Source organism: Phoxinus phoxinus (assembly GCF_949152265.1).
Source record: "Phoxinus phoxinus genome assembly, chromosome: 17".
Taxonomy (NCBI): domain Eukaryota; kingdom Metazoa; phylum Chordata; class Actinopteri; order Cypriniformes; family Leuciscidae; genus Phoxinus; species Phoxinus phoxinus.
Window position 1 is genome coordinate 25945066 of NC_136892.1, and position 20906 is coordinate 25965971.

At 37.6% G+C, this 20906-nt stretch overlaps 1 protein-coding gene and 1 long non-coding RNA gene across 36 annotated transcripts in view; one reads left to right on the top strand and one right to left on the bottom strand.

Moving 5' to 3' along the window:
- Positions 1 to 4862: 4862 nt before the first annotated feature.
- Positions 4863 to 9663, bottom strand: LOC306985220. The gene is made up of 3 exons (XR_013794773.1): positions 9387 to 9663; positions 6846 to 6940; positions 4863 to 5126 (listed from the first exon to the last, which is right to left on the bottom strand). It is a non-coding gene; the product is annotated as an uncharacterized lncRNA (long non-coding RNA).
- A 2089-nt stretch (positions 9664 to 11752) lies between these two features.
- cast (calpastatin) overlaps positions 11753 to 20906 on the top strand; it is a 39846-nt gene continuing 30692 nt past the window's right edge. For 12 of the 35 annotated variants that reach the window (XM_079586714.1, XM_079586721.1, XM_079586683.1 and 9 more), the window contains exon 1: positions 20138 to 20296. In XM_079586714.1, the coding sequence (XP_079442840.1) occupies positions 20222 to 20296 (75 nt within the window). In that variant the 5' untranslated portion in view covers positions 20138 to 20221. Of the gene's footprint in view, positions 11910 to 13600; positions 13926 to 14535; positions 14593 to 20137; positions 20327 to 20906 lie in introns of those variants that run through there. The other 23 variants (XM_079586681.1, XM_079586718.1, XM_079586722.1 and 20 more) reach the window with 9 other exon arrangements.

Below are 20906 nucleotides of genomic sequence, written 5' to 3' on the forward strand. Positions count from 1 at the left end.
TTCGAAAGACATTCTGGGATTTTTAATGACCACAGAGAGTCAGGACCTCGGTTTAACGTCTCATCCGGTGCTCTTTTGGCAGTCTAGTGTCCCCGTCACTATACTGTGGCATTAGGACCCACACAGACCACAGGGTGAGCGCCCCCTGCTGGCCTCACTAACAACTCTTCCAGCAGCACTCTAAACAAAAATGGTGCAAAATAGCACTAAAAGTGGTTCATTGGCTTATAATCATAGGGGAACCACTTTAAGTGCCATATAGCACCTCACCTTTGTCAAATGGTGCTATGTAGAACCATAAGAACCACCTTAACCCCCCCAAAGAACCGCTGAAGAACCAAACTGGCCTTAACAGGTTCTAAAAATGGCAGTGGTGCTATATAGTATCATAAGCACTGCAAAGAACCCCTGAAGAACCACTTTTTTTTAGAGTGTGGTTTTCTCAGGAGGTCTACCATCCAGATACTAACCAGGCTCAGCCCTGCTTAGCTTCAGTGGGCAACCGGTCTTAGGCTACAGGGTGATATGGCTGCTTAATAATGAATTGATTAAGGAATACTAAGAGGGTTGATGTTTAACTTAAAAAAATTCCTGAGAAAGAGGGTAGTGAACGACATCCCGGGTCACTAAAGGCCCAAGGTATGCGTTTAAGGGTTAAAGGAACTTAATTTGAAGCATGAACACAATTTTTTAAGTTAACTACTCAAAAAAAAAAAAGTCACTCCAACTATTTGAGTTGTAGCCCTGGAACCAATTAATGTAATCTATTTTAGTTAAAATACGCAGCTATCACATGCTAAATGTGACTTATTTATCGTGTGGATTTAACGAACATGTAGACATTATGTCATTGGCTTTAGCACAGTCATTACTGAAAAAGTCAATGTAGTGATTACATTTATGTCATCTACTCTTTAGCACAATTGTAACCAAAACTTTAACATTACAGAAACTACAGAAAGTCAAACATAACAGCACCAACAGGCCGTCCCCTTCCCTAAAAACAAACAAAATAACACTTAATTTCAACATTTATTCTCCTTATGCAAAGTCTGCTGGGAACTCGAAATCTACTGCCCGATTTCCAAAGTTATCAAGAAAAATAATTAAGTTACTAAACAAAAACTTTTTACAAAAACCAATTCATGCAGAAATTTGAGTTTGCACACAATATTAAGTTAAGGCAATGATCACCATTATTACGTCAACAAAACTCAAAATAATGTTTGCAATATAAAAAGTTGAATTAAATCAATAAATAATATTGGTAGCAGGTCCCCTGAATTCATTTTTAGAGCGAGGAGAGGAGCTCACACACAGAAAGGCCAAATGCAAAGATATATATATTTTTTACATCGTCATCAGTGTGGTAACCATTCTTTAAAACAAACGTGCTCCTCTCAATGTTGAACTTTGATATGTTTATGAGCTTGTGCACCAAAGTAATTTTTTATCTATCAATTCCTTCAATATTTGGCACAAAATATTTGATGGCTTTCTGGCTGTTTCGACCATTTCTTTTTACAAAATTGTATACACTTATTTTATTTGTATTATTTTATTATTATTTATATAATACTTTATATTTACATTACATTCTTGCACATATATCCAAGTGAAACAGCTTTGAATGAGATAAAAATGTAGGGCGGGACTTTTGTCCATCAGGAATTGATTGGATGGGTGTGGCTTGCAATTGCTGTGATGTCATGTGAGTGACAGGTTCTTCTGCATCATCATCATCATCATCATCATCATGTCCCTCATCAGAGAAGAGATGTCTCTGCAAGAGGGAGAGGAAGATATTTTGATTAAACATTACGAGGGCTCCTTAATAAATAATAATAAAAATGTGCATGGATAAATCATTTATAATAAATATGGCAATATTCCATAAAAAATATTTGATTCCATGGTGACTTAAATTAAATCTATATTTTATGTTTTTATTTACATTGTATATAAGTTGCTGCCACATATTGCTAGAACATGCAGTTGCTAGCATTGTTAAAAAGACATTGCTATCACTGCAGGATGAGCTGTGCACTAAAATGTTGCTGTTTTAAGAATTGGGCTGCATATTTTGACACTGAAATGTTTAACTGACAGGCCGTCTTTAAAATGTGGTGCTCATTATGCTGGAAAAAGCATGTTGCCACTGTCAAAACAAGCATTGCAAAGAAAAAAAAATGGCAGCATCTCATTTCCTCTCAGAAAGAAATGGAGCTCTAGAGTAGACTAGTTTTTCCAGGTTTTGTGAGGGTTCTTCTTATCTGCTGTGCTGACAGAAGGTCACCTGAACATCTGAGATATTTCTATATCTCAAACCATCACACGAGTCTGTTAACCTAAAGGCTAATTGCTCCTGCGGCCGAGAACAGTGACATCCGTGAGCCCGTCACATCTCTGAACGTCATCCATGACCTTTCAAAACAAGGAGAGTGGAAAGTGACACTCTTCCCGTGAGCACGGCAGAGTAAAAGTAGAGGAAATGTTTACATAAACTCTCCACTAACCTATTCGCAAAATTATAGTACAAGACAGCTTTGCCGTGTTTTACCTGAAAAGTCAATCAAATATTTTAAAATAAATTGGGAGACGTTTTGGCTTTTAACCTTTATGAATTATTTCCATTTGGTCTCTTGATTTTGATATTGTAAAATGACAAGCAGACTTTAACAATGAGCAAATGTTTTCCCTGTAACGCCTATAAAAGACTCACTTACACCACAATGACAAATCTAAACTGTATGATCATCTGTTCTCTTCCTGACAACCACATCCAGTGGGCACTAAATACACCCCCCTAAAACACGACATTAATTATTTAATGTCCATTACACTTCATGGTAATTGCCTTAAAATGACCTTATATTAGCTTTATTTATTTAGAATGAACTAAGATTTTTAATAAGCTTTTATTTTATAATTTTCAATTTAATAAATTTTTAGTTTAAGTTTTTGTAACTTTATGTATGGTGTGCTTTTGTCCTTTTTATTGTATATATATATATATGATTTTATTTTATTTTTATTTCAGTTTTGGTCATTTTAGAAATTTCAAGGCAGCATTTCTAAAGTTTGTTTAAGTGTTTTAGTTGTTCATTAAAGTTTAAGTTGCTTAAATATATATAAATATATATTTTTTCCATTTATTTTAACAATATATTATTACATATATTTTAATAAACAAAAATAATTTTTAGTTTTAACAATAACACTTCAAATTTGTCAAGTTACAGATTGCAAATAATAAAATGGCTCAACGTTCCTTGTCATTTAAACTAATTAAATAGCATTTTCCTGGTTGTGATTGTGAAGACATTTAAGCACATGTAAGTCACGTAGATGTTATTGGTAAAGACAAAGACAAGCTGCTATAGGATTCTGCAGAATGAAAGACTTGTTCATCTAATTGGCTTTAGTAAATCAATACTCCCAGCCACTAGCATGGACACAAAACAAACAGCTGATTTCATGAACTAGAGGTCAATAGATACTACAGTGGTGCCTTGAGAACTGAATGATTTAAAGAGAGACGAGCCAGCGGCCCCATTTAAATGATTGTGTCCCTTCTGCCTTATCTGAGGTGGAGGACCTTTATCCACACACAGATAAAGACACACACTCATCCAAACGGACGGCGGTTAGGCCGCTAGTGCCTTTGTGTGGTTGAATGTTATCACGGTCGCAGGGTGCCTGTAATTATCAAGCATTTAAAGGTTCCTGCAAACATGACGGCTCCACTCTGGACACTTCCTGTATAGCAGATCTGAGTGTGGATGTGCTTCACTTCTCCGTGTAGAATGAGTCACACTGTCTTCCTGGCTGCTGCCATTACTGATTACTTTATAGACTGCTGGGAAATGAAAACCGATAGGGGATGATGATGTAAATAAAAAGGTGGCAGAAGTGGACAACATAATTGATCATGACACAACCTGCCTCATGCACACAATCTTAAATCATTAGACAGATGGCCTCTTTATAAAAATTATTTGTCAAGTAAACAATATTTTTGTACGCAATTATTGTACTATTTTGTTATACAAATATAGTCCATACACATTTTCTAAATCATGCATAATATATTTTTGAATATATATATTTTGAATTATTTATCATTTGATTATTTATTTATTTTAATGTTATTATTATTATTATTTTGGATTAAATTAACGATTCTGATTTCTATAAATAGGAAATGTCAGAGGTAGTCTCTATTTTATGACATCAGTTTGCAAAGTAGAAAACTCTCTGAGAAAGTAAAGAAAGCACGCCACCTGCTGGATTTTCATGGCAACTTTTGTTCATTATGTGGCCTAAAGACCACCTTGTGGTAAACATCAAGATTATAATGTTGTTTAAATGTCTATGTGGTGTTTTTAATATGCTTTAAGACAACCCATGTACAAATTCATAAGTCAACACCATTGCTGAGTATTTTCTCCTTAAAGCTGCAGTGACCCAAAGACAGTCTCAAAAAACGCGGTTTGAAATCGCTGTTGTTTCTGACGTCACAAACTACCTTGTAACCAATCAGGTCAACGTGTGATCATCAACGAGTGGATCTCTGAGCTGGTGTGAGTGAGTGGAGGCGGGGCTAATTTGCATATTCATAGAACCGCGTATACTAAATGAGACAAGGGTGTAGATCTAGCCTACACTGTTAGAAATTTCTTGTAATTTTTACAGGAAATTCCTGGCTAATAGTTGCCGTGAATTTACTGTAAACAGTATACAGGACTGTTATTGTAAAATAATTACAACAAGGTACTGAATTTCCTGTAATTTCACAGGATAGAATACTGTAAATATTACAGCAAAATTTTATATTTACGGCAACTCAGTAGCCAGGAATTTCCTGTAATTTTAGAGATTTCCTGTAAATTCACAGGACAGAATATTGTAAATATTACAATTAAATGTTGTAACTTGGATAAATGTCCTCTTTCAGACTTCTGCAAAGAAAAACAAAACACTTAGTATTTTTTTAAATATTTTTTTATTTTCTCTTAAAACTGACGAGAAAACAAACAATCCATTACTGTACAGTACAGTAAAACTTGAATGCCTCGTTTTTCTCTGCCTTGCTGCCCGTCTGGGGATTTATGCCGCAAAAGGCTCTGAAAACAGGGGAAAAAACACACTTATCAGGTAACATTTAAGACTTGATATGACATGGTCATAACCATGACATGAAACATTAAGGGATCTTTATGAATGAATGAGTGCTTGTGTGTGTGTGTGTGCGAGACTGAGAGTCATCGTGGGCTATATGAGTATGTGTGTGTCTGTGGCTTGGCACGATCGATGCAAGGGTCTGCGATGCGAGTGCAAGATTCAAGCAATCACTGTTCAGTAAAACCTTTCAGTAAAATCTGATCACTCAAAATGCGAAGTAGGTAATATGTTTCTGTATTAAGTGGGCCGAGGTGACTTACTGACATCCCTAACTCTAACAAAAAATGTCAATTACAGAAAAGTTATAAACATTGATTAAGATCCCTTAATATATCAAGTCATTGCTTATGAAGGTATATTTGATTCAAATCAACTGAACACCTGTGACAGTGCGATTTGTAGTTGTAGAGAATAGCCACACATGTGTATCAGTAAATTTGAAGTCACAGAGAGAAATTATTTAATGAGTTGCAAACTTGTAGACTTTTTTCTCTCTCCCACAAACACAACACAGTTACACCTTCTCAAATTCTTCATTGCAGGTTCACAAATCCTATTCTACAAATCACAAATTAAGAAACTCGTACGCTCACATTTTTAATACAATCGCTGTAGTGAATATGGTGCACAACGCATTCACACACCCGCATCAAGAAATGTGAAGTCGTGGAGAAATTTTGCACATCCACAAATCAGTATGTGAACTCATCCAATGAGTTGCACACTAGAAGAATATTTCTTGTATGTGTCTTGTATATGTTTCTAGCACAAACACAAGTACATAACTACAGCTGCTTGAATCTGCTGCAACGAATCTCAAACACTGTTACAAAAGGTAAAAATAGTTTCAGTGCGAACTTGATATACAATTGTGCATCATTTAATTTCATAAAAGTATATGAGCTTTATGAAATGATGCACAATTGTATTTTAAGTTCGCGCTGAAACTATATTTACCTTTTTTGAAATAATCCATTAATAAACCTGCTGAGAAACGATCGCGTGAACTAAAATGAGCAGTTAGACATGCGCATGCTCTGGAAACTCATGAATATTAATGTAGGCTCCGCCAAGTGCCTCTACAGATGCACAACACACTTTTGAACCAAATATCATGGTGCAAAATGGAGAGCGCGCAAAACTTGTCACTTGAAAGCAAAAAACAGTGTTTGAGATTCGTTGCAGCAGATTCAAGCAGCTGTAGTTATGTACTTGTGTTTGTGCTAGAAACATACAAGAAATATTCTTCTAGTGTGCAACTCATTGGATGAGTTCACATACTGATTTGTGGATGTGCAAAATTTCTCCACGACTTCACATTTCTTGATGCGGGTGTTTCACTGCAGCAATTGTATTAAAAATGTGAGCGTACGAGTTTCTTAATTTGTGATTTGTAGAATTTTCTTAATAGGATTTGTGAACCTGCAATGAAGAATTTGAGAAGGTGTAACTGTGTTGTGTTTGTGGGAGAGAAAAAAAAGTCTACAAGTTTGCAACTCATTAAATAATTTCTCTCTATGACTTCAAATTTACTGATACACATGTGTGGCTATTCTCTACAACTACAAATCGCACTGTCACAGGCGTTCAGTTGATTTGAATCAAATATACCTCCATAATTGCTATGATCGTTTTCATGACAGTGCCATGTTTAAACTCACCTCTGAATTCAAGTGTGCTTGCGGCTTCTGTGGGGCCCCCATCACACCATGCTCCTTCCATGGACATAATCCACGTCTGCGCCGCGCAGTATCTCCTGAAACCCATTAACAATATGATAACTAAAAGCTGCACAACACACTATTGCCACCTAACATGAATTCATTAATGTTCAAGTGGAGAAAGACTCGCACACCTCCACTTGAACATTATTATCTCCTTAAACCCCCGCACCCTCCATCAACAACTCAAATAAAGACATTTTTAAACCGAAAAATTGCTCAAAAATGACGTTCGAATATTCCTTCTAAAAAACAATCAAACATATATTCGAACATTTGGTTGGGCATTTTGTCAATGACGCGCATTACGTCAATAACAGGACAAATTAATACAAAGAGACATAACTACTTGTATAGGTAGTTTATTTAAGTTTAAACCTATTTGACAACGTATTACCTACACTAAAACAAGCAAATCAACTAATGGCTAAGACCGCAGAGCATCTCACTCTCGCTCGCTGGCACTCTCTCGCTAGGGTGACCACCTCCGGTCAGACAAAATGTGGGACAAGTAGCATGGTAAAGTGGGACAATGTGGGACAGACGTAATAACTTTAAACTTAAGATATATTGTCTATCTAATTTACCAAGAAACATTTTTAAAACCCACCGACTAAAAGATTAAGACACTACCTGACCCAAAATATCACCCAAAGTTTCTACAGCCTAAGGCATAGGCCTATAAAAGACAAAACACAAATTTTGCAACATCTCGTCTTTATTGGGACTATCAAATTAGTCAACTGTCCAAAGGATCAGGCATTACGAAACAAAAAAAAATGCTCTGAGTGAATCAAATTCACCTTAAAATACAAGACATAAAAAAATATTAGGCCTAGCCTATTTAAGTTCAACAAAATATAAGGCATTTTCTTAGCTATTTCAGAACCTGGAAAAATTACTGGGCCTAACTTGTTACTGCAGTCGGTAGAGCAATATGAATGTGTGTGCAGTACGGCATGAGAAATGCTCGTCACTTCTGCTGCAGAAACTTTGTCAGTCTGTGGGTCATTTGGTTTATTGAAAAACAATTGCACTGATTTGCATGTTTCTTGATGATGTGCTTTTTTTCTGTGGTACTCACATGCATCATGTCGCTTCACATCGTATTCTCCACCATGTCCCACAGAAAAACTGCTTTTGCATAAAATGCAAAAAGCTCTCTCTGCTTCGCCATCTACACGTCTTAACCAAGAGTATGTTGCGGTTCATTCGCTATTAAAAGTGCGTCTTCTCTTTTTCGTGGCCACACTGGCCATGGCTGCTTAATCTGACCGAACAGCGCGCTCTCCAATTTGAGATTGTTGACAATGTTGAGGCGTGCACCAGTCAACAGTTTGATTGACGTACGACTCTATCGTACGAGTCTATCGACTACCGCTTGTATAGCTCTCCTCTGAACTATTGGAGATAAATGAACAGTACGCCTATGGACGTATCCGTGTATTTATTAGGCAGGGTCGAATGAAAAAGCGGGACAGGCGCTCAATTTGCGTGAGGCGGGACAAAGGGTAAAATTGCTGTACAGTACAACGTAAAGAGGGACAGGTGGTCACCCTATCTCTCGCTCGCCCTCACCGCTCTCTGTGCATAGCAGCTAACGTTAACGGTTTAAACTAACAACAACAACAATAAACAAATGTTGAATGCTGATCAAGAGTTTTGTGCCAGCAATTTAAGGGCGCGACTCTTGTCCCAAATATAGCAGGCTTCATTCAGTGATTGAAACAAATATTATTAACATTAATTGAAGTTTTACAGTATATAGAACCGACATTGAACGCTCCGAGCGAGCTGTGCTGTGCTAACTTAACGTTAAACATGAAACTTTTCCTTGACGTGAAACGGTAACGTTAAATAATCAAACCAGTGGGAGCCTGCAGTGCATGAAAGTGCTGTATCTAACCTAAGTTACCTTATTCATGCAATATCCCAGGCAGCGCGCCCATTCGGAAAGCAGACAGCCGCGCCTCTGCTAAGTTACCACGGCGTGTTTTTCCACATTCGAATATTAATTTTCACCTTCGAAATTCTGTTTTTAAAACTATTCGAATTTAGAATATTCGTTGACAGCCCTAAATGACAGTCGAGCTAGCTAGCCAATCCATCCAAACAGTGAAAGAACCACGTTGACGTTACTTCAGGCAGATTAAAAATAGCATTCATTTGGGATGAACAAGATAAGTTAACGCTAACGTTAGCAACTACCAGTAACGTAACGTTAACGTACATACCTGATTTCAATGGACTGATGGAGGAAGAGACGCGTTAATAACGTTAGCTAACTTATCATAAAAGCACCTATTTCTGCCCATGCCCTATTTCAGCTGTTTTCAGCCTAACGTATAACTTACAGCTGACTTTATGTTAGCTAATCAAAGCAGACAAAACCGTCACCATCCACTCAGATATGCAGAACTAATAACGTTATATCTATGATATAAAAATACATAGGGTAACAGTAACGTGAAGTTAACTTACCTTCGTCCCAGAATGTTTGCTGCTTCTTTTTTCGTCTTCTTGAATGATGGCTTAGTCCCAGAATGTTCGTTTAGAACTAACCGCCTAAAAATTCAAAATTCAGTCCGCGGTGAACCCATGATGCAACGCGGTGGCTGTAAAATCATTGTAAAACTCCGCGTGTACAGTGTAGTTACAATAAAAATACAGGACTGTCCAATAATTTCCCATGATGCATTGCCGTTTACAGTAAAAACACAAATACAATACATTGTTGTAATATTTACTGTAGAAATTACATCAATTGCTAACAGTGTACATTCAAGCTATTTTAAGGCACATATAGTCTTTTTTTCAAGTAAAAAAAATTAAATGTGTAATTTTGGTGACCACAGATGAGTTTTAAGGGATAAAATGATTGACTGCAGGGGGACTTTAATATTAATTATATATATATATTTTTGGAACTACGGTTATCCGGACCACACGTGTGTCTTTTAGTCCCGTATAGTCCGTATAGTCATCCCTGATTGGTCTTAACCCCAGTGACGGGTAGGTTTAGGGGCGGGGTTAGGGGTAGGCCATCGTGTGGTCCGGATAACCGTATAGTATCATATTTTCTTTTTAGATATTAGCTAGTTGTTATTATTTTACAGTTAAGAAAAACTGTGGTAATCAGACAGTCCAGTCAAACAAACAAATTAACTGTAGAAAAATTCTGAAATCATATTTTTATTTCCTGAAGGACTTTCCATGTTAAATTGTTATGATTTTGTAGTACATCAAGCATAACCAACAATAAGTCATTTTTATAAGGGTCAGTTAAAAAATGTTCTGCACCAACAGAGGGAAGTATTGAATCCAAATAGGTCTACAGCTATAGCCTGCATGTGAACAGAGCTGCATAAAGAACGTTATTTATTAGCCTAATGATAATTTGTTTAAGCCAATGAATTACCATAAACAAATAGTTGATAAAATAGCTTTTATTCAAAGGTACACTAACTTTCAGCGGTCTAGCAATTAATGAACAAAACTGTCTTGCGAAAGAACTATGTACATGACGAGTCACGCAGGTACGAGAAACTTTGTTGATCTTAATATGCCTCACCACACCGTTCACTGATAGATAGCTTTGAGTAACAACCTATTGCTGTCACTTTGGGCTTAAGCTTACAGGCAAAGAAGAATAAATTGCAGCATGGATCAGTCATTTTGTCACATGAACTGAACTGGGGAAACTATTTTAAGTGAAAAACAAGAGAAAAATTGTGTCACACCTGTGTGAGTCACCAGCGGCAGCTTTCTTTCAGCTCAGAGCAAGATATAAGGTGTGTTCGACATCAAACGGTACTGCTCAAGAATGCTGGCAGGAGATCTTTCAAGAGCATTTCCTGCAATATCTGTTGTTTTTCTGGTGAAAAACACAGAGCCTCTTTCAGGCAGGAGGGGGTAATGGCTGCATTTCTCTTTTTTCTTGTGTGTGTCTAAGGAAAGCAATAACCAGAAAGAAAGACAAACAGAGAAAACTTGTTATTCCAAAAACTTTTGATGTAGGGCCGTGTTCCTCATAAAGCTATTAGCCTTTTTCGTATCAGAATATAGAGAAAACACATTGAAAGTATTAGCTCACAATCATTTTAATTGCATGGAGTTCTTCAGAATTTCTCCTTTGCATTCTATGAAAGACAAAAATGTCTCATTGGGGGACATTTGTTTCTCATAGTGTTGACCTTTCCAACGTAAAGACGTAATGCATGGCGCATCTCAGAGATAGTACAAGACGGGCATTTGTGGTTAAAAAGTATATAATTTTTTATTTCATTTTAGAAAATGGCCGATCGTTTCGCTAGATAAGACCCTTATTTCTCTGCATTCGCTGCATTGAGACTGACATTTGAACCTTCAAACCGTTGGTTGCCATCGAAGTCCATTATATGGAGAAAAATCCTGGAATGTTTTTCTCAAAAACCTTAATTTCTTTTTGACTGAAGAAAGAAAGACACGGACATCTTGGATGACATGGGGGTGAGTCAATTATCAGAAAATATTTTATTTGAAAGTGAACTACTCCTTTAAGAAAGGAAGGACAAGAGAAAATAAGCGTTTGAGGGGGCGTGACACTGTTTGCCTCAGCAAAATATGCAACATACGCAGCACATTCAAATAAATAAATACAAATAGTAAAAACATAACATCTAAATAAGTCCAAATAAGTCAATGGTAAGTTCCAAGAAAGCCAGATACTGTTTGAAGAAAAAACATGCATGCACACACAAAAGCCATGAAATATAGCCTCAAAACAAAAGCAAATTCATACTGACACTCTGAAAGTTGCACAAACGCTTTGATTTATTTAACTCATGCCTCCTTTAAGCCTCTGGCACAGATCGATGCGTTTGCAGTCCACAGGAGGAGCAAATACTGTGCCAGAAGTACACCTCTGGTGAAAACAATACTGTGTTGAGTTTTTAAAGTCAGTGATCTTATTCCTTAGACATGCCGCACAGAAAGAGAACTCATGGTCGTAAGAAAGATGACAAGGTATGTTTTCCCCCCATACAATTTACACTGCTGTGTGTTCTGTTACTCTGTAGAAAGTTAAAATGTGCAGTTGTGCATTGGGTTATTTCTTAAAACGTACCTTTCTTGGTGTAGCCTAATCTAATATAATCAGATTGATTTAGCCATATTAAATGAATATGCTTTGACCTGAAGTTAAAAGGACTGGTTTAGGAACGTTTAGGAACTGCTCTTCTTCTTAACGGATTTCCCTTTAAAATATTTTTTTATTTTATTTTAGGGTTTAGGTATTAATCGTTCTCGAGCGTGCATTCACCAACAACCGAACTAAAGTTTACATTGATACGCTGCTCTGCTATTCTTGTTTACACTTTTCTACAGCGCTAAAATAAATACAGCTGCGCAGACCGATTCCAGAACGGATGACGAACGACTTAAGGAGCCGGTTCTTTAGTGAATCAATTAATTCAGCGTAACCAGTGTAATCTGACTCCGAACGAATGATTCATATGAGCCGATTCATTCAGTGAACCAAAACACACAGAGGTTGCGTCCTAAATGCTGCATTCCAAGGCCAATGTCAGCTTCACTTACTACGGTCTCATACCCTTTGATCGATTTCTGAAGGCAGCATAGATGTATCATTTGCTCAGTTCGCTGCCTTTGATATTTCCACTATCCTATGCTATCCATTTCGTGACAGACAGTTAACGTTAAGCTAAAAAGTATGAATGTAATCTGGACGAACTAACGTTATATTCGCCGTTATCATTATCATGTGACCAGCGTCAATTGCATCTTCACGGGCCACGGCCAATCACAAATCCTCTTCCGTGGCGGCCCTCGCGGCCTCATGGGATAGTAAAGTGTACATATTATGCTCACTTCAGAATGTCCCTGGAAGAAGTAGGCTAGGTCATCCAGATACTTTTTTTGACATAATAAAGGCTAGATGTCTGTCTCGTCCGAGCTGCTGGCCAATGGAGGTCGACGTCCGCATCTGGCGGCCATCTTGTCACAGTCAGCTCGCTCACTCGTAACATTGTGTTAAATGGTGCATGGTTTATATCACAGCTCGGCCAGAGCCATTGAGGTCGGTAAAGCCGCAGTTTCCTCCTAACCGTTTCTCTTTCTCATCTCTTCCATATCGCTTTAAATATAGGCTAGTATCTGTGCAGAATTCAAATGAGGCCGATATGTTTTCTGGTCTGCGTTGACTCGCATATGATCCGCTCTGTGCTATCGTGTCTCTGGACCGAAGCAGGCTGCGCCATTTCATGACATTAACTTGAAACCAGACTTCATTCGCCCCAATGGAAAGCATATTTACACTGTCTGAATCGTTCCCTATCCCTTATATAGTGCATGTGCCATTCACCATGTAGAAAATAGTTCATGTTGAACAAGTGACCAGCTTTAGATTCTAGAGAGCATTTGATTGGACAGAAAATATGATGAGAAGAGTTTCGGAGTTATGTCATCAAAATCATTGATCCAGAAGTTGATCCGGCGGAAGTGCAGACACTGTAAGTTTTGAATGCGTATATCTTCTAAATTGTCATTATTTTGGAGCACACTAGATAACAGTAAGCTAACACATTCATACTGAAAGCCAAAAACATTCAATTTTGATTTCATGGGGACTTTAAGACTTGCAATTAAAGTGTCTGTCTGTACATAACCAGAGTTGCGCAATAGAAAGGAATGCTTGTTCTTCCATCTGTATTTTTTTTTTAATGCGCCATGCAAATTAAGCTTCAACTTTCACATTGCAAAATAAAATGCAAACGATTACTACACGACATCTTGAAACCAAGAAAAACCGCCCCGATCATTATTTGCTGTAATTATCAGTAGTGTTCTGGTACCCACATTCACGGGAGTGGCTTTTATCTGAGAGCGAGACAGCAGCACACCTCCTCACTTGAATGAAAGAAGCTGGTGGACGTTACTCGAGGAAGACATTAGGAGACCCTTTTTAACATTTTAAGCGACGCGAATTGAGCCATGGCGTACGCTGCGTATTGGGCGAGCATCGTAAGTAGATCCGCGTCATACTTTGAACTGCAAAGAAAACTTTATCAACCAATATAAAAAAAACTCGGGTGGTCAAAGGAGTTGACAAATGTAAACACATCAGGATTAGGTTGACCGTTGTACTTGTAGCCTGCTCACTTACTAACAAAACAAAACAATGGGTTACTATAAGAAGTCGGGCGTTGTCTGATTTAGCGACCTATAACATTCATTATAAACAGTTTACATGGATTATAAAGTTTCCTGTTATGGGGTAGAGTCGCATTGTAAATGTAAAAAGTTCCTCAAAGAATGCCATGGCGTACAGTGAAAAAATAAACCTACCTGTAAAAAGTATCAACCCTATAATAATATGAGTTAATTTATGTTATAATGTAATTTAAGTATTATAATGTCAATTTCAAGGAGAAATTACAGAAAACAAAAAAATCTAGTATGTCAATCTATTTTCTCAGCTGATGCTTTTGACTGTTCTGTAGGGTTATATTTCTTAGATAGATTGTTGTGTATTCATCATATTGGGTGTAGTGACATGTTAAACCCTTAGGTTATTGTAATTTTTGACAGGGCGCTAAATCACTTTTCTTTCTGTCTGTCTTTATTTCTTTAGAAAGGTGACACTTCGTTGCAAACACAAGCAAGTGTTCCTCAGACCTCAAGATTCCAGGTAAGCCATCATTTACAGTTTTATGTTTAATGTGTTGTTTTGAAATTACAATTCACATTAGAATATGCTAATATAAAATATGCGACAGGGTTTCCACGGGCATGGAAAACCTGGAAATATCAGATTTTTAGAAGTGTGCGTTCCAGGCATTGAAAGTTATGCAAATTTGCAAAATCAAGAAAGTTTTTGTAATGTCTGTCCTTAAAGGGATAGTTCACCCAAAAATTGTATGTGATTGAGTCTCTCCAATTCATATGGATTTTCCGATCTCTTTATTAACTTTTTTAATCGTCAAAGTGGTAGTTGCGTAGCTGTGTGGAAAGCGCAGAAAGTACAGAAAGCGCTCAGATTTCATCAAAAACATCTTCTTTTGTGCTCTGAAGATTAATGAAAGTCTTTAGTGTTTGCAACGACATGAGGGTGAGTTATTAATGACAGAATGTTCATTTTTGGGTGAATTATACCTTTAAGAAACCAGCATAGTTCATTGATCAAATATATACTTTCATGCTTTGGCTTGTAATGGAGCATTGACACCCTCTTGTGGACTGTAAAAGTCCGTGCCAGTCAAAGCCTTGCAGTCTAGCTGAGTTATTGCTCCCAATCAGGCTGTCACAGATAAAAACTGTAATTCTCCAAAGCCATGAATGTTTTATAACCCAGCTCTGCCATGTTTGCACATCCAGCCCAGTAAATGTAAAACAGCGTACCTTTATGACACAATACTACTCTACTTCAGAGAGCCGTACCCACAGAAACAACAGTGGAATGCATTTATGATGAATGTGCAGTGCATTAAATATATTGATTTTGTATAGCTAGAATGCACTTGTTTGCTTGTACACCCCTGGCTGGGCTGCAATGTGTCAGAGTCCCGTGACAGTGTCGTGAAATGTTCTCAGGGACATTTTGTTACTATATATATCTATATCCTAAAACTCATCAGGAGCTCCAGTTACAGTGACACGCACCGGGCACCGGACTGGCAACGCCTGGGCCAACTACACTAAGTATAAGGCATAATGTAAGCTAGTGTATTATGAATACTTTGACATTTTAGGAAGATTAATTAAAAAAAGCTTAAACGTGTCACTGAGTTTTCTCAAAAAAACACAGCTGGTTTAACTCGCTCAGTTAGTCCGCAGAAGAAATGCTCAGGTGTGTCTGCAAAGTGTCTGACATTATGGATGTTAGATAATCTCATGCATAAACCTGTCTGTGGTTCAGAGATTTTTTAACAGCTTAAACCATTAATAATAATTAGCCGTCTTCTGCCTCCAGGTGTTAATGTCAGTTAATATTCACAATTTCACAAAGCTTGAGCCTAAGTGCTTCTGAATGTTACAGGAAGGTATGTGGGTGTGTCGAACTTTTTGTTTTACAAAAATCGTGTTATTGTGTGTGTGCACGTTTGTGCACAAATGCAGGATGTTCCTCTGCGAAAGGTCGAGACTCACTTGTTCCTTTATGTATTGAGTTATTCAAGTGTGGACATCGTTGCTTTAGTTTCTAGGTCTCTCTTTTTAAATGTACACATTTATTATAAAAAAAAAATAATGAAAATAATAATGTTGTGAAATATTATTCCAATTTAAAATAGTTTTCTATTTTACTATATTTTAAAATGTAATTTATTCCTGTGATGGCAAAGCTGAATTGTCAGCTTCATTACTCCAGTTTTCAGTGTCACATGATCATTCAGAAAATCATTCTGTTATGCTGATTTGATGCTTAAAGGGATGGTTCGGAGTAATTTCAAGGGTCCTTTGCACCATGACCTCGAGCCAAACACCCCCCCACCAGAAGCTTTTTTCCCCTTGGTCGAACATTATTAAAGTTAGAGCTTATTTAGAGATATCAGCCAAATGGCTTAGTGCAGGCGCTAATGGATTGGATGGAAGGTTGTATCTCGTAAATTATCCCACCAATAATGCCCAGAATGGTACCAAACGTCTACAGTTGTACAAATAGGTTCTGTACTCATAAAATGAGGCATTGGAAAGTTTGTAAGTACATCAGGAGTTTATTTAAATAACACTTGCCTGCTGGCTTATGCTACCGCTAACCCGGACGTCAAGGTCACTTCAGTGATTTGGGAAAAGCCTGTAAAAGTCCTGGCAGAAAGCGATGCATAAGGATGCAATGTAATGATGCCCAGTTCCAGGAATGCACTAATATTTTGTTGGTAGTACCAGTTTGCAACAATTATTAGTTAACACTAAGTTGTCAACACTTCGGAAAAAATAATAAAAACATTTGGATTTACCAAAAAACTTTTTCAGCAAAAAGGGTGATTGCGCGAGGACTTTTATGGGGTTTTCCCAAATCACGGAAGTGACCTCGACGTCCGGGTTAGCGGTAGCATTAGCCATCAGGCAAGTGTTATTTAAACAAACTACTGATGTACTTACAAACTTTCCAATGCCTCGTTTTATGAGTACCTATTTGTATTACTGTAGAAATTTGGTACCATTCTGGGCATTATTAGTGGGGTAATTTACGAGATACAACCTTCGGATCCATTAGCGCCTGCACTAAGTCATTCGGCTGATATCTCTAAATAAGCTCTAACTTTAATAATGTTCGACCAAGGGGAAAAAAGCTTCCGGTGGGGGGTGTTTGGCTCGAGGTCATGGTGCAAAGGACCCTAGGTTGAAATTACTCCGAACCATCCCTTTAAGTAGCATTTCTTGTTATTCTTTATTCGGGCTGTACTCCGGTGGATGATGCAGGACACAGCATTTCTCCCATCTGTGTTTGTCTCTGGCTGTTCGCATCCAGGTTTTGACAAAACTCTTTCGGGAATCTGAGCATCGAGTTGGCGGACGACCAAGTGGTCGCTTTATCTCATAGGTGTACCACGTTGTCACTTTCGGCGTCCATCGATCATCCTCTTTTCGACCGACATGCACAGCCCATTCTCCACGATCAACCTTGACATCCCCCGCAAAAATATATTTGTGATCTTATCTCTTTAGCACTCTTCGCTCCATTGCTCTTTCAGTTACAGTGAGTTTCTGTTCACTTTCTTTTGTTAGAGACCATGTCTCACTCCCATATAGCAATGCTGGTAGTACGGTGGTATTGAAGAGATGGGCTTGCAGGGTTGGGTCGCTGATTGTAATGATAACCTCGCTTCTTATTATTATCAATATAAATAAATGGAAATCTTTTGAAGCATTATAAATGTTTTACTGTGACTTTTGATCAATTGAATGTATCCTTGCTGAATAAAAGTATAAATGTATTTTAAAAAACAACTTGTATATATATTTAAAAGCTTTACATTTCAGGCTCTGTCAATACCTATGAATATGAAAGAGGTTATCATACTTTAGGTTTCATGTTGAAACAGATTGACCTCTTAATTTAGATTTGTATTTTGTATATTTTGTCCTCTGTTAGACTATTATCTATTGCAGCGTTTTTGTATTTCTAAGAAGCTCTCTGGAAATAATTAGCCATGTGAGTGTATGATATCAGGTTCCTTTGGACTGCTTTCTCAATCGGACATCATGCTGCGGATTGATGCTAAGCGGTTCAGTGGGCTGCTGTTGATTAAGGCTTCATATGTTGAAATGAAGCTCCCAGGAATGCAAGTCAACATTTGCAGTCAGGTGGTGAGAAGTGCGAGGGTTGATTTCTCGTAAAATTAAGCAACAAGGCAGGAGGGGATGTGCTATATTTCAACATACCTTTTTGCAAAAGAAAAGATTACATTGATATGAAATGATTCTCAGATCATATAATATAATAGTGCACATAAAATGGAAGATTAGGATTTGCTTCGTTCATTGAAGCAACATGAAAACCTTGTTTCATAACAGTGTTTCAACTGGGAACTAAAAAATCACCCGCCCAATCTCAGTAGTGCTACAAAAGTGAAGTTTTGTTGTTTTTAGTCAATTCATTATTAAGTGAAAATAACACTTTTCACTTATTTTTTTTTTTTTTACAACATTTTAACATTGCAAATCTGAGTCTACTTTGCCATACTTAACATTGACTGCACACGTTTCTGAAAGATTATTTAATGACTTTCAGGCAATGAATTAACTCCAAATAGAGTTTGTAAGCCAAATTCTCATAATTCTTATAAAAAAACTTTAAAGCTCATTGACACAGATTGGCTGTCTTCAGTTGTCTAACACGCATAACTGCACATCCTTATCTGATTGAACATGTCAGTTGGATATTATGGATGTTCACACCCAGGCCCATCTCACTGAACAGGCATGCTTTGTCGTTTGGGGTGGATACTAGCAGCACACCGTGTTTAGGCACTTGAGGCGAATATTTCGTAAGTGCAAGTCCCTGATTTCAGCTTTGAAACATTATTCAGTGAACCGATGATTGAGAAGCTCTTGCTAGACACTCTATGTAAAGATATCATGCGTCCTTCCCTTGAAATGGGACTTCTTGCTGGTTACTCATGCTGATTACGAGTATTTGTAGGGAATTGTTTGGCTTGCATGCTTTAGCTGAGTTTCACTTGGCAGCAGACCCACTAAAGCACAGGAAGTCTTGCCCTGACCCTTGCTTTCATACACTCACTATTATAAGTCAGAGCACCTCTGTTCCAATTAATTTGTACTTTGTTTCATTTGTTGGTTCAGGCAATTTACTGTCTGTATGCACATCTTGCACCATAAAAATAGCCATAAACGTTTACCTTTGGATCATACCGTGTGAACATGCAAACATACGCCCTGGATATCCCTGCTTTAAGGCAAGTCACTACAGGCAAAAAAAAGCACGGGTCAATTTTGAGATTTTGCGCTATTTGGCTTTTCATGTTTTTAACGTGCCAGACTAGTAGACTAACAGCATTTTTATGCACTTTATCTATTTGCGTCTGACTGTAGATTTAAATTACAATACATACCTTTAAAAGCCTTTTTTTCATGCACTGGGCCAGAAATCAGTAGCACGTATACACCAAACTTTACAGTTTTTTTATTCCTACTTCTATTCTGAAGGTTTTTACAGAGGTTTTTAATCAAAGTTTTTTTTTTCTATTATTTGCCTGATTTTATACATTCTTAAAAACATGGTGATTTTTTTTTTTGGTGTATCTGTGTTTTTTGTGTTCAAAAATCCCCTTTAAAAACCATTGACTCGTGTATGTCAACAAAATGTAACAAGAAATTTTAACCCGGCTTTATCCAATGTCATATTTTTTGTTCTGGGAATGTATGCAAATGAGTGCACATTTAATTAGGTTATGCATCATTTGCATATTTACATTTATTTATAATATTTACATTTCAGAGAGCTTGTTATAAAAAATAAATAAAAAAAAACTCTGCAATTCTTAATGGAATCAATCCACTGGGGAAGAAAGGTGATATATTAGTTATTTTTTTACCCTATCCCTATTCAGCCTTAAAAGTGTATCTGACATCTCAGTCAGGCGGTATAAATTCCATGTGCTTCCATTTTTAGCCATTCCTCCTTCCCTCCCTCCTTTTGAGCCTGCCTCCAGTAAGTGCCCTAGCCACACCTCCTTTGACCCTGACCACTCCCCCTAGTCCCTCCTCCTGCTCCCTGTGCCTGGAACATGCTGTAGCCCAGCCAGCAGACACAGCAGAGCCACAGAGACGCCGCCACACACTCAGCACCGGTAGACATGGGCCAGATCATCAGCTGGATCCGCGGCACACAGGACCACCCGGGCCTGCAGGATGTCGCTGTAGAGCAACAGGTGCTGCTTACTGGATATAATCACATTGAGGTCTCAGAGAGTGCCGTGCATGCAAGGGTGTGCTTTAGTGTGTTTGAGGTGCTGTGACTAACTTGACATTGTGAGGATTTGATCGTGTGCTTTTAAACTTTGCCTGAGTTTTTGTTTCCGTGCTCTGGTCAGGAGGTCTTGACTTTGTTCCCACTGCAACCCTCTGAGGGAGAAGGAGTGCTGGAATGTGTGGGGAATGCCAGGAAACGTGTTAGAAAAAGTGTAACTATAGGGACTCTTAGCACTGAAATAAAGCTGCAGTTCCACTGAGGACTTTTCAGTCTCTGTTATCTGTTTTACTGGCAATATTACGACAAATCCAGATGTTGCAATGCGCAGTAGTTGTTTAGTGATAACCTTTCTGGGTGTGTTTCACTGAGTCATTTGACTATTAGTGATGTGTTTTTTTGCAGAATTTGCAACGATACTGTCTTTCAATTAATTCATTATACCTGTGGTTTGCCTTAATAATTAAAAACTATTTTGCCTGATATTGCTGTCTTTGGTTCTGACTTTTGCATCTGAATTTTTAGCCCACTATGTCAGTTATGAGACTAATAATAATCACTTGTTTGTTTCC